This window comes from Mus pahari, chromosome 6, assembly GCF_900095145.1.
Source record: "Mus pahari chromosome 6, PAHARI_EIJ_v1.1, whole genome shotgun sequence".
Lineage (NCBI taxonomy): Eukaryota > Metazoa > Chordata > Mammalia > Rodentia > Muridae > Mus > Mus pahari.
In genome coordinates, this window is record NC_034595.1 from 90,220,943 (window position 1) to 90,234,151 (window position 13,209).

General features: G+C 54.3%; 1 protein-coding gene across 4 annotated transcripts in view; it reads left to right on the plus strand.

Moving 5' to 3' along the window:
• Capzb (capping actin protein of muscle Z-line subunit beta) overlaps window positions 1–12,523 on the plus strand; it is a 98,222-nt gene extending 85,699 nt beyond the window's left edge. For 2 of the 4 annotated variants that reach the window (XM_021199476.2, XM_029539460.1), the window contains exons 5-10: window positions 1,278–1,419; window positions 1,772–1,888; window positions 8,296–8,361; window positions 9,017–9,093; window positions 10,094–10,206; window positions 12,232–12,523. In XM_021199476.2, the coding sequence (XP_021055135.1) occupies window positions 1,278–1,419; window positions 1,772–1,888; window positions 8,296–8,361; window positions 9,017–9,093; window positions 10,094–10,196 (505 nt within the window). In that variant the 3' untranslated portion in view covers window positions 10,197–10,206; window positions 12,232–12,523. The remainder of the gene's footprint in view (window positions 1–1,277; window positions 1,420–1,771; window positions 1,889–8,295; window positions 8,362–9,016; window positions 9,094–10,093; window positions 10,207–12,231) is intronic. The other 2 variants (XM_021199477.2, XM_021199474.1) reach the window with 1 other exon arrangement.
• The last annotated feature ends 686 nt before the right edge of the window (window positions 12,524–13,209 follow it).

Genomic DNA, 13,209 nt, shown 5'->3' on the forward strand with positions numbered 1-13,209 from the left:
GGACAGCTCCAGTGCAAATATCAAAAAACAATCGTTTTCATACCATTACCCCAGCACTCAGGAGACCAAGGCAGGAGAAGCTCGAATTCGAGGAGGGCCTGGCCTAACTCTGCTTGCCAAAAGCCATCCTCTCCACTCCAGTAATCATTTTTGGGGTGTGCACTACCCTTTTCTTCGGTGTCCTAGCCTCTAAATCACTCTCCTTAGCACACTATTCCTGAGTGCATGGGCTGTAGACAGATCCAGCCAAAGCCCTGCTGGCCGCAGCCCGTGTCTGCCCGAGACCCACCATAAACCTGTAGGGACTGAGGCTCCAGCCCCGTGGTTCCAGCCTGGAGCTTGCCAGTGTGCCTTTTGCACTGGTGGGCTTTACCTGAGGTTAGACTCTGGATTTCATGGTGAGGAAAATACTGTCCACGAGAGATGTGGTTTCTTGGAGTTGTACTGGTTAGCGAAGTTTAAGGTCACAGCAGCTGGCCTCACAGATCTTAGCAGCCATCTGTCTGTCACCCTTGGATTTGGGACCCTAGCTGAATGGTTTCTGGTTCTTCCCTCCTGTTTCATCAGATCTGTAGGCTTTATAGTGTTGACTGAACCGAAGAGGAAGTGCTGCCCCACACAGAGCCCGACTTCTGTTAGGCTCTGTAGCAAGGCACTCTGAATATGCTGTGATGCCCACAGGCTTGTCAGACAGTCTTCCTGAAAGATAGAAATGTGGTTTGGTTTGGTTTGGTTTGGTTTTTAAAGATTTTATTTCTTTATTTTATATACATGATGAGTACACTGTATCTGTCTTCAGACATACCAGAAGAAGGCATCAGATCCCATTGTAGATGATTATGAGCCACCTTGTAGTTGCTGGGAATTGAACTCAGGACCTCTGGAAGAGCAGTCAGTCAGTGCTCTTAACCACTGAGCCACCTCTCCAGCCCAATAGAAGTGTTAACTGAGGTGATGGCCAGCTCTGTGACGAGGAGGGACACACCTTGCTGAATCTTGTAACTGGGAGGAAGCTGAAGCCTAGAGTTGAGTAAACTTGACAGGTTCAGAGCTCAGCCTGAGACTGATTGTCCTGGCTCCTAAGGCCTTGCTTTTCTGCTTCTGCAGCCTTAGGATGGTCAGGCCAGGTCAAAATGTCATCCCTGGGTTCTTGTGTGGAGGGTCCAGACAGGTGTTGAGAGTGTCATCTAAGAGCATCATTGCTACTACATGGTGCCCAGGCCAGAGACCCAGAGCTTGCCTTGGCATCTAACGGTTCATGGGCATGTCTCTTGCAGGTATTTTGAAGGTGGGGTCTCATCAGTCTACCTCTGGGATCTTGATCATGGCTTTGCTGGAGTGATCCTCATAAAGAAGGCTGGAGATGGATCCAAGAAGATCAAAGGCTGCTGGGATTCCATCCACGTGGTGGAAGTGCAGGTACGGACAAGGCCCCAGCTTGCGGCCAGTCTCTCAGTACAGGTGCTGTACCGACAGTGCAGCTCTGATTCCCCAGATACTTCTGCAAGGGACATGCTATGCTAGGCTATGAGCCCCCACTAACTCCTAAACATGTCCAGAAGCCACATGGGTAAAATCAGGGTGACACAATCATTGATGGTGAAAGTCCCCAGAGAACAGAAAGCACAATGACAGTTCTGCCCTGTACAAACATGGGATTTTATAAGAGAGGAATGGCCTTGGTGTCGGAAAGGGTGGGTGGGCGGGGCTCCATGTCTACCTCCTCCTCAGCTCAGGTTTGCAAGGTCACATTCTTCACCTTGTCCCACAGGAGAAGTCCAGTGGCCGTACTGCCCATTACAAGTTGACCTCCACGGTGATGCTATGGCTGCAAACCAACAAATCCGGCTCGGGCACCATGAACCTGGGAGGCAGCCTAACCAGACAGGTAGAGCTTCCCCTCCAGCCTCTCGCCAGTGCCCACTGGTACCAGAAGCAAATGAGCACTTTGCCCTGATTGGAAAGGGCATGTATGGGCAGCTGCCAGTCCACCTGCTAAGGGACGTTCGAACATCCCTGCCGACTGAGCTGCGTGTGGCTATACACCAGCTGTCTGACGGGCAGCTGCCTCCTCTAGTAGGACCACGTGATTGCCAGCTTGTCATCCACCAGGACTTGGTGTCTTCCACGCTCACACTTTGCCGAGTTTGCTAGTGGTCCACATGAACTGCTTCCCGCAGTTCCGTCCCAGTTGCTGATCAGGGCTGAGCACCCGCTTATTGGAAGCAGAGGGTTCTTGGTAGGACTCTGCATGCTCATTCTCCAGCTTCTCACACTTGAAGGTTCACCGAACCCATTCCATCTGTTACTCACCTGTCCTGTGCTTGGCTGTCTCTAGCAGCCATATTCTAAGATGTCCCTTTCAGGCTGGGAGCAGAACGTAGAACTTGCACTTCCTGCACTGCACTTCATGCCCTGCCTTTCAGCATCGACATTAGGAACTACTAGATGCACCCAGGCAGCTTCCAGACCCTTGACACTCCATCCAGAGGCCCAGGTTTATAACCTTGACACCTTCAGGATCCCTCACACACCTGTCCATCTTAGGGGAGCACTGTATGCCAGCTGTTGGGTGTGGCAGGAAGCCTTGTGCTCAGGGAGCACAGAGGAGCAGACTGAACACAGCAGAGGTCCTCAGATGGAGCCCGCTACACAGAGCCCTACCTTTTCTCTTTAATGGTTCAGAAAACAGTCTTCTCAACAAGATTGTTTTACTGAGGACGGGGCTGAGGCTCAGTGTCGAGTACTTGCCTAAGAGACTCATCTCACAGTACCTAGACCACCCAAGATATTTTTTTTTTTTTTTTTTTTTTTTTTTTTCGAGACAGGGTTTCTCAGTATAACCCTGGCTGTCCTGGAACTCACTTTGTAGACCAGGCTGGCCTCGAACTCAGAAATCTGCCTGCCTCTGCCTGATAATTTTATTTTTGATAGCTCTTAAGAGAAGCACATGGCAGAAAAGTTTGGGTTCATAATTCTTTCTTAGGTGTGTTTGCGTTCTACAAGCTACACGGGAACCTACATGCAGTTGAAAAACAGCAGTGCAAAGGCAGTAAGGCCAGTGCCAGCCTGCACATCTGGGACACATCTGAGCTGCCACTGGAGCCGTAGAGTCTCCTGTGCATGACCTGTGCCATTGTCAGGGTTAGATGCCACAGGGAGCCCAGGTCCTCTAGACAGGGCTGTCTCAGAATGCATCCTGCCATGTGGGCATGCACCCTCAGTGTCTCAGGCCCTTGACATAGGCAGGCCAGCCGAGTCCCTGGGCAGCCAGTGTCACGACAGCCTGCCCCCATTTCTCCCTGCTACCCAGTAAATGGGCAGAGGCTACTTCCCGCCCTTCTTACTGCTGGGAACTGTCTGTAATCATAACCAGAGTACACTGACCCGCGCACAGATTTAGTCGTCTGTCTTCCTAATAGTTTAAGTCGGCGCTGCCAGCCCATGGCCAGCACCTGGCTCAGTAGTGCCGTCCTCAGTAGGCCTGCCAAGCCAAGCTCAGCCTGCTGAGTGGCTGCCTCAGTACCCCTTGTCTCCATTGCCCCTGCTCGGCTGCCTTGTGCCCTTGAGGCTTTCCTGAGGAAATCTGTGCTGCTGTCATCATCCTTAGGGCCAGGGCCATAATTCATCCATGGTGCGTTAGTTAATGCCAAGGCTCGCCTCCATGTGAGCAGCTCTAAAGAGGAGATGCCACAAATGGACAGATGGACGCTAACAAAGCAAACCCCTGAGCGGGCAGGGCAGCAGGGGTGAGCGGCTCTACCCTGAGTCCCGTATGACCTGGACATTTTTCTGTGGTTGCCTTGGATGGGTGACTCGGGTTCCAGGAAGGTTGTGTGGATCAGATACAGCAAGCAGACATAGCTGCCTGGCCCTCTCTGTTGAGTAGACTCTAGACAGTTGCCATTTAACAGGCGAGGGAACTGAGGCTCTCTCGTGCCACTACATAACTGACTAGAACCAAAGTACCAGAGCCGGGATTTGAACTCACATGTGTATAATACAATGCCCTTTCTTCCATACACTCTCTGGGACAGAGTTCGGGTGACATCAGTTTGGGAGTGATCACACCTATGCAACACAGTTGGGTTTCCTTCCTCTGTCATACATACCCACTCGACGGTGTCAGGAAGAACATTCTCGCCAGGCCCATGGTGCCCAGCATTGACCTGCACACCATGCTGTCCAGCTATAAGGATGTGAGGAGCATTCTTCATCGAGGATGAGCAGGTCCCCGTGTCCCCAATGCTGTTCTTCCCTAGCCTGATCCCAGGGCCTTTGCTCAGTTCCCAGTTTCTCGGGCCCCGTGGACAGAAGGCCAGGGGCTGTTCTCCTCAGGGGTCCCATCCCAGGAGTAGTGCGGGTTTGATCTGTTCCTTGTCCTGTTTTCCTTCTGTAGCTTCTGAGAATGCATTGAGGGCCTTGAAAACCCTTCTTGGTAGCACCTGTCATGGTGATAAATGGCCCCAGCTGTGCATCGCAGCTGCCCAGGACACCCTGCCGAGAGCGTTGTCTCACCCTTCACTGTGTCCTTTTGTTGCTTCCACTCAGAGCTGTCTCTTGGGGACATGCGCTAGATGGGAGACAGTCTTCTGGGGATGGTGGGAACAGCAGCCGAGGCCTTCTGGGGAGCTCATTCCAGCTTCCCTGCATCCTCCTGCCAAGGCCGACTCCACACGTAAGGGGGTGGCAGAAGGTGCCCCTGGCAGGCTGCCACTGAGGCCCCAGTGGAAAGGCCGGGAGCAAATGAAAAGGTGCAGCAATCCGAGCCCTAGCTAGGAAGAGGAAGCTGCCCGGAGAGGTCACTTCGCCTGTGACAGCAGAGACGTGGGAATGAGGCGGACCATAAATCTCTGGAAAGAGATCCAAAGACTCCCATCCGGGGCAGGGCTACAGATGTTCGCTTCATTTTCTTTTCAGACTCTAAATATTTAGACACAAAGGTAGGGTGATGAGTTGATGGACTGAGAAGATTGGGCTCACTGGTCATTTGCAAGAAGACCTCCCCAGCAGCCACAAGCACCCCTAGGTCTTCAGGAAAAGCCCAGCTGCCGGCAGAATGCCATGGTTCCTGACGGGAAAGGCCTCCCTGACCTGGGCTTGGCGGTTAGGCCATATAAGAAAGAAGACAAACCCGGGGCCTTTACTTGCAGGTGGTGGGAATGAAGGCTGGGCAGCCCTTTAGAGCAGTAGGCCATGGTGTCTGGGGTGGTCAGGATGGTGCCATCTCAGTGCTGTATCTAAGATGATCTGGTGCAGGAAAAGCTGACATGAGACCACCACCCACAGGCCTGCCCTGGCTGTGGAAGGCAGGGCACTGGGCCACCAGGGGGGCAGAAGAGGTTGAACTGGATCCTTCCCAGAACTTGAGAACCCTGAGTTGTGGTTTTTCCTTAGCTCTCCTGGTAAACACCCCCCAGTGGGGTTGTCTCAAGGAAAACTGCCTTCAGACTCCTCCAGAACGTGGTCCAGGCTGTAGCCCTGTCCCCCCATGGCCATGTGAGCAGACAGACCTTACGCTTTCTGTGTGCTCTGTAGACTCCATGCTAATCTGACTCTCTCCTCAGCCCACAAGGCCTCCTCAGGTCCAGCTCAGTCGGGCACTCCTTCCTAGGGCAGGCACTGTGTGAGCACTGTCTCCGGCTGGTGGCAAGGTTAATCCTGGCCTGTCAGCCTCACATGGACGGCACAAGCTGGGCACACTCGGGCACGGTGCGTGCTTTAACAAGTGCTGTGTGCTGCTAAGCATGTGCTGGCACTGCGAGTATGTTCATTAGCTTAGCATGCAACACGGGCAAGGGCACGGATGCTAAGGTGAGCAGGGCCCTTTGCACCTGGGCATGAGCTCGAAGCAGCCACCTTCCACTTGTGGCAGTGGGAAACTGTCCGCCCCGCCTGCCCCCCTTGAGGACCACAGCCGCTGCATTCAAGCCCTTGCTTTGCTTGTATCTTCCCCACCTCAGCCATAGAGAGAAGGGAAGGGTCTTCTTGATGGGGACAGGCAAGCTGGGCCCTGACTCCAGACTCTGTTGGAACCACCTTGTGGAACATCTGTGCCGCCACAGAACATCAAAATGTTTTCCTTCTGTCAGCGTCTCTTATGAGGACGCACTGCAAAAACAGTTCTGTTCCTGGTGGGCCAGCATTACCAGCAAGCTGACCCCAGAGCTGTGGGGGCGGCCAGCGGGCTACGGAAACTGCCTGCGTGGGCCCGGAGCTTGAGCTTTGAGGCCCCCTGTGTGCTCTTGGGGAGTCCATCACACACACACTATTCCTTTGAGGGTCTAGGGTTCCAGCCTTTTCCTGCTGGAAGGTGGCCCTTGATTCAGAAGCACAAGCATTTGACAAGGCACTGAGTTGCTCTTACCTGCCCAGTGGGGAGAGCCCTTCACCCCTCAAACTGTGCTTACCCCAGGCTGCCACCATTCACTAAAATGGCCCTTGAGAGACCTCAAAGCCTTCATCCCTTCCCATGTAGAGGCAAGAATCTCCCTCTGCATCAAGCAGAGGGCTGAGAGAGTGGCCTGGAGGGATACAGGTCACTGCTCAGAACCCCCACTGGAGCAGCTCCTAGCAGTCTTGAAGCTGGACACGGGGGCCATGTGGGATGTTGGTTTCTAAGAACTCCTTTGGGTGAGAAGCTCTGTCCTTTCTCTGAGGTGTGCTCCCCAGCTGTGCTCAGTGCACACACTAACTAGCTGTCTTAGCAGTCGACTTTGGTTCTGCACTGCGCCGACCACACCTGGAGTGGGACCATGGCTATCACTGCAGTCATGAACACTACGCTAGCTTTGTGAAGACACTTCAGTCTAAGACTTCCCACGACCTCCTTGCCAAAGGATGCCCAGCAAAGTTCAGGATCTAGACTAAGGGACCAAGGCACTGATGGCTTTCACAGGTCCGCGTCACCACCTCCTTTGGGCAGCTCTTAGTCAAATCCCTTGCCAGTAGCAGAACTCTGTTCTGAAGAGTCATGTGGCTCTGGGAGTCCTTGGGTCCAGCCTATTACTCTGAACTAGATTCTCAGCTTACAGCACGGTGCTAAATGGCCACCCCGCTGCTCCCAGTGGTCCAACGCTAACTGTAGTATAAGCAGGTGCCTGTCTATTAGAACCTATTGGGCCCACTGCCATATGCAGTGACAGATTCCAGGCCACTCAGCCCTGTTGGCGTCCTGGGATTCCCCCTACACACGGCCTGGCTTTACTAGCCCTGGTCCTGAGTTATGCCACACCTTGATCTCTCAGTGGTCCTTGTCCCATCCAGGAGGAAGGCATTGCAGCTACTGACATTTACACACCATCATGTGGGTTCCAGGAATTGAATCCCTGTCCTCTGGAAGAGCAGCCTGTGTTCCTAACCACTGAGCCTTCAGTCTCCATGTTTAGCTTTTAAATACTTAGTACTCTCCTGGTTCCCTGTGAATCTGAAGATGGGCTGCTCTCTTTTCTCTGTCGCACCCTTGTCAGGGAGGTAAAGCTCACCATAGGAAAACCAGAACCCAGCAGCAGATCCTCTTATCTCCCTGCCAACTCCTCCATTCAGGCGCTGAGCTGGCTGTTGGCCCTGTGCCTTATAATCCAGGAGTCTGACATTCCCCTGCAACACTAGCTCCTGACTTTGGAGTGGTGGGGATGCTGGACAGGGGCTGGGAGCCCCTCCTAGCCAGGCGTCAGCTGACAGGGTCCATGGCTGCCATCACTGGGCTGGTCAAGATGTGGCAATGACCCAGCACTCGGGAGGCAGAGGCAGGCGGATTTCTGAGTTCGAGGCCAGCCTGGTCTACAAAGTGAATTCCAGGACAGCCAGGGCTATACAGAGAAACCCTGTCTCAAAAAAAAAAAAGATATGGCAATGATGGGATATGGGAGGATTCCAGTGCCATACCAGGCCTCACCCAAATCTGAGTAGCAGTCTCTCTACCTGTGGTTGCAGGAGTGATACAAAGACCAGCGAGGCCAGAGTGATGGCCAGGGTGGCCTTTGCCCTCCCTGCTGTTGTCCTGGGAGCTAAGTGGGAGGCCCATCCTCAGAGCAGCATCAGCAGGCCATGCCTAGAAATGGTAGGACCTCAGGGTGTCTTCTGGCTGGGCTGTTTACAACCCCAAACTTCAGTCATTGGTGCTAGAAAAGTGACCTTATAACAACAGCTCCACAGAGCCACCAGCTGCCTGTGACACACAGGGACAGCCACTGGGAGCAGAGGACCGAAGGGCAGGAGTGGTGGTCGGCTGGTGGTGTCAGGCTGCTTTCTGAAAAAGCTGCAGCTTTGTCTGACTGAGCAATGTCTCTGCAGATGGAGAAAGACGAGGCTGTGAGTGACTGTTCCCCACACATAGCCAACATCGGGCGCCTGGTGGAGGTGAGTGGTCCAGGTTCACCCTGCCCCCATGCCACACAGTCCTGCCTGCTCTCCACCACCTCCCTGTGCCGCAGCTGTTCCCGCCCTGCCTCCAGTTTTCTGAGTTTTCTTCTGACTTGGAAGCAAGTGAAGCCGGGCTCCAGGCCCACCCACCCCAGCGCCTCTGCTCGGCCTGTTTCCCCTGATCGCTGTGTGTGAACAGTGATCTGAACTCGGGGTGCAAACAGATCGTTGGAACACTACGGGCCTTGGAGCAGCTTCACTTGTGGCTGCTGCAGTCTCGCCTGTCACCACGTCCCGTTTGGAAGTGGGGGGTGTTGTTTGGACTGGACACATGTTCTCTGGTTTCACAGAACTGTTCACAGAGATGGTGGCCAGGCAGTACTCTGGTGATGTGGTTTAGACCCACTCCCGGCAGTGGTCAGAATTGGCCGTCAGCCCCTAGGTGTTGGCTTCCTCCATGCCTAAGGATAAGAAAGACTCAAAACGCAAATTATAGGTGGGGTTCTGGCAGCCTGGCAAGGGTCTCAGCACAAGGGAGTGGCCCCACAGCTCCACCCTGTGGCCAAGGCAGGGACTGCAGGCTGGGAGGTTGCAGGTGGGTGTGGGCCTCGGTTAATGTGGGCTGGCTCCTCTGACTCACCTCCCTTCCCAGGACATGGAAAACAAAATCCGAAGCACGCTAAATGAGATCTACTTTGGAAAAACAAAGGACATCGTCAACGGGCTGAGGTAATGTGCCAAACCTGGGGCTGCAGTCCCAGACTCCTTAGCGAGCTGAGGTCAGGGATGGCTTCACAGTTGCAGCTTGAAAGGCTCAGAAGTTGGCTCAGCACTTTCTATAACCTCTACCAGGTCTGGTTCTGGGCTCATTGACCACAGTAAGCTTTGATACCTGCATGGTGGAGCTGGCCACGGGCTGGCTACCAAATGTGCCCAGGCCCTTTGGAGTTGGGTTTGGGAGACCCCCCACACAGATCTTAAGACACTGAAGAGAGCTGAGCAGCCTGGCCTGGGGTTCCGTTTGAAAGCCCCTACCACTGTCTCGTGCTCTGGGTTTTGCAGAACCAGGCAGGACTCACTGGCCTCTGGCTCCAGTGTAGTGGGAGTGGGAGGCAGGACCCAGCTGGGGACAGGGGAAGTGACCGAGGAGGGACTGAGATAGCACTGGCCTTGGAGTCATGTAGCCAGGATCCCGTCTGAGCTCTTTCCTCTTTCCCCACTCCTTTCTTGGTGGCCTTGTCCCAGCCGGGAGGCAGGGTACCGACAGGGTTAGGAGAGCTGATATGGTTGGGAAGGGCTCTGCAGTCTGGTTCTGTTGTGACTCTGTGGAGCCCAATCTTCTGATGTCATTCCCTGGCACAGGTTTTATTGCACCCAACAGAAAGGCAGGGTGTAACGTGTGAGTTCCCCAGCAGCATGCTTTAGGTGAGACAAGCCTGACACTGGGGCCCGTGACACCAAATGCACCCTTCTCCCGCCAGGCCAGACTCCTCCATTTCCAGTAATGAGGGAAACATGAGGAGCATCTGAGCCTGTGTGGGAGCAGGTGTGAACCCCTAAAGACTGGGGCCACTGCCAGCATAGGCCTCTGTGGTTGCGGTGTGCAGTCAGTCCCAGTGCCGTGGCGGCCTTCTCCTGTCTCTGCCTTTGCCCACGGCTTCCAGGTTCTTGTTCGGCATTGCTGTTGCTCTCTTGCTGTGGCTTCACCCTCTCTGAACACTCTCTGTAGATCTCTTGATGCTATCCCCGACAACCACAAGTTTAAGCAGTTGCAGAGGGAACTTTCTCAAGTGCTGACCCAGCGCCAGGTCTACATCCAGCCTGATAATTGAGCCGACCCAGGTATCCCGTCTGAAGGGCGTGAGGCCTCCCCACTAAACAGGACTCACCAACCTGCTGAGACCCTGCCACTAACCTGTGTCCGCTCACAGCTGGTGGGCAGCCACATTAACGCGTAGTCTCAGCCCCACGTAGTGTGAACATGTGTGTGTGGTTTGTGTGCTCTGCACTCTGGGCAAAGGCCAGGCTTGAGCTCTTGCTCCTGATGAAGCTCAGTCTGTGGCACTATCCCCACCTCTCCAGCAGAGGGTGCTAGGTGCACCCACTCCACTGGCTCAAGGAGCAAGGGTTGTGTGCCCTGCCTTCTGCTGACTGGCTCACTCAGGTCTCACAGCACAGCCAGATCCTCCCCCCTCCTCTACCAGGACCTTACAGACCCCAAGCTACATGCCAGGTGGTCTCCCTCTTAGTCTCTGTGAGTGACTGAGCGCCCCCCTACCAGCCGGGCCAGCACTCCTCCAGGCTGGCCACTGCTGGGCCATCTGTGCCCACACCCTCCCCTAATGAGCTGCAGCTGTCCCAGCAGGCCATGCTGATGGGAAGGAAAACAATCTTGCTTGTTGACAATGACCAACAACCATGACTTGACTTATGACAAAGACAGATGCAGATACAGCCAGCATCTCAGGGGGAGGCTTTAAACCAAGGCTCATAGGACCCACAGGCCCCAGGGCTGGACACCAAAGGCCCAGCCCAGTCAAGGACCTTGGGATTTCCACTGAGGTTCCAAGCTGGGGACCCCCTTCCCACAGCGGTCTAGTCCATGTGCTGACGTCAGGTCCAAAGCAGACTGCAGTTCTAGCCTAGATGCCATCTCCAGGCCTCCCACTGGAGAAAACCCTTTTAAGGGATACTCCTTCTGCCATCCCTAGCAAACCAGGTGGAGGCGTCCTGAGGGGAGCCAGCCCGTCGGCCACATGTGCCCCCTCCCCGCCCCGTCCCCAGCTCTGCCTGAGCCCTCACGCCGCTCCTCACTGTTAGCCTGAGATCCTGAGCCTGAGTAGACAAATGGATCCTTGAGTGGCAGCCGCTCACACATCATCAGTGGCGTCTCAGCTCAGGTCCTGTCCTCACTGTCTTGAAGACTCCTCAGGCACTTCCATGGTCTCTCTCTGTCCCATCCGCCTCACCTCCCCCCCACTTCAGCCCTGAGGATGGACTTTCTGATAGTGCTCTCACTGTGAACTTGAGCCGCTTGCCGAGCATGTGCCCTGCCTCTTCCACCGCTTATGAGCCCTCAACAGTTGCTGCATATAGTTTAGTATGCTCTTAACTAACCGATGTGTCGTGAAAAGAACCATCGGGAACCTGTCTCCAGCTCTGCTTCCTTGCCTGGTCTGGAAATCAGCTTAATGATGAGGATCCACCCTGAGGGCTTCTGAGGATTGAGATGTGTGCGCCAAGCACTTGGTACCTTGTAACAGTTCCAAGCCTTAGCTGTGGGCTTTGGTGCTTCCCTACCAACCCAAGGAGCAACAGCGGCCCTGAGTGTCCCTCTCCAAGGACTGCCTTTTAGAATGCAGGCTTGCAGGGCTCCGCCAGGCTGGGTTTGCAGCCAGCAGCACTCACATGCAGCAGAGGCTCTTGTCTTGATCCCAGTGGCTCGGCCATGCAGAGGCTGGTTCCTACACATTTGGTAGGGAAGAGGGGTTGCTACACCTGTGTTTTCAGGGTGAGGAGCCAGCCTCTGCTGCAGGTGGGGGGTGGGGGGGTGTAGATCCAGAGCCTTCACCTCTCTGCCAGAAACGGGGGCAGGAGGTGTGCGGTTGATGGCCCGGGCTGCATGGTTTCTGAACGCTCCCAACAGCTTGAGGCCTGCACCACCATCCATGGACCTAGGGATCTAAAGGCTAGGTCACCCACAGCCTGGGTAGAGATGACCTCTGTCCATGATGGCAGCAAGGTACTGAGGTGCCTGGGCTCCCTTCCCACTCTCCAGGACAGACTGCAGCCTGCCACCCCACAGTGGCCCCTGGTCACCTCACTCTCATCGATCTGCCTGCTGATGTCTTCTCTCCTCCCCGGCAGGTCTGTGCAGACGTTTGCAGACAAATCAAAGCAAGAAGCGCTTAAGAACGACCTGGTGGAGGCCTTGAAGAGAAAGCAGCAGTGTTGAAGACCTCTGCTTCACGCTAACCGGACACGCCATGCACTCGTTAGGTTCCTTTCTTTAGAAAACTCGTTTTCTGCTCCCTTTCCCTCTTCCTTTCCCGCCCTGACAGGTCACATAACAGTTTGCATCGACCACGCAGCGCCATCTCTCCCCCAAAATAAAGTCCGATAACCACCCTCCTCTGGCTCCAAGGCCTGCTTCCCACGACGTTTCCATAGAGACCGTGTGGTTTTGTTCGCCTGTCCCCCTTCCTTCCCTTGCCCACTTATAGGCACAGATACACTGTCTGACACCGCTCCCTCCATCTTTTTGTTACATTGGTGTAAAAAATGTAAAACAAAAAATTTTATGAACTAACTGGTGTGTGAAAGAGAAGAAAAACTGGAGATGTGATCCGTGTGTGCTTGGGAGTTGCTTGGAGTCAGGGCCGGGGCCGGGGACAGCTATGGAGGAAGGAGCAATGTCCTCAGCACTGTCCTGCGCAGGTGGACCCTTGTCCCACGGAGACCGTGCTGGGGTGGGGGTGGGGCTGGCGACCGGCTGCTCTTCGGGCCAGGTGCTTTTCTGTCAATTTTTATGGAATGCAAAAGGAATTTTTTGTTTTATTTTGGTTTTTTTTGTAAAGCTTAAACAGACAAAAAAAAATCTACATCTTCTACTTGAGCCTCCATACTTAAAAAAAAAAAAAGGAAAAAAAAAACCAAAAAAATGAATAAAAAGAAACTGGGACACAATCGGTGCTGGCTGTGCATTCTTGTTCACCTGCCTCTCTCCAGATGTGCATAGCCTTCCCTGGGGACGGAAGGAGGGCCCAGTACCTGCCGAACCCTTCCAGCCTCTCTAGTCATCTCCCGAGTGTGACGGCTGCATGCTTGCCACCCCATGGGGGTGAT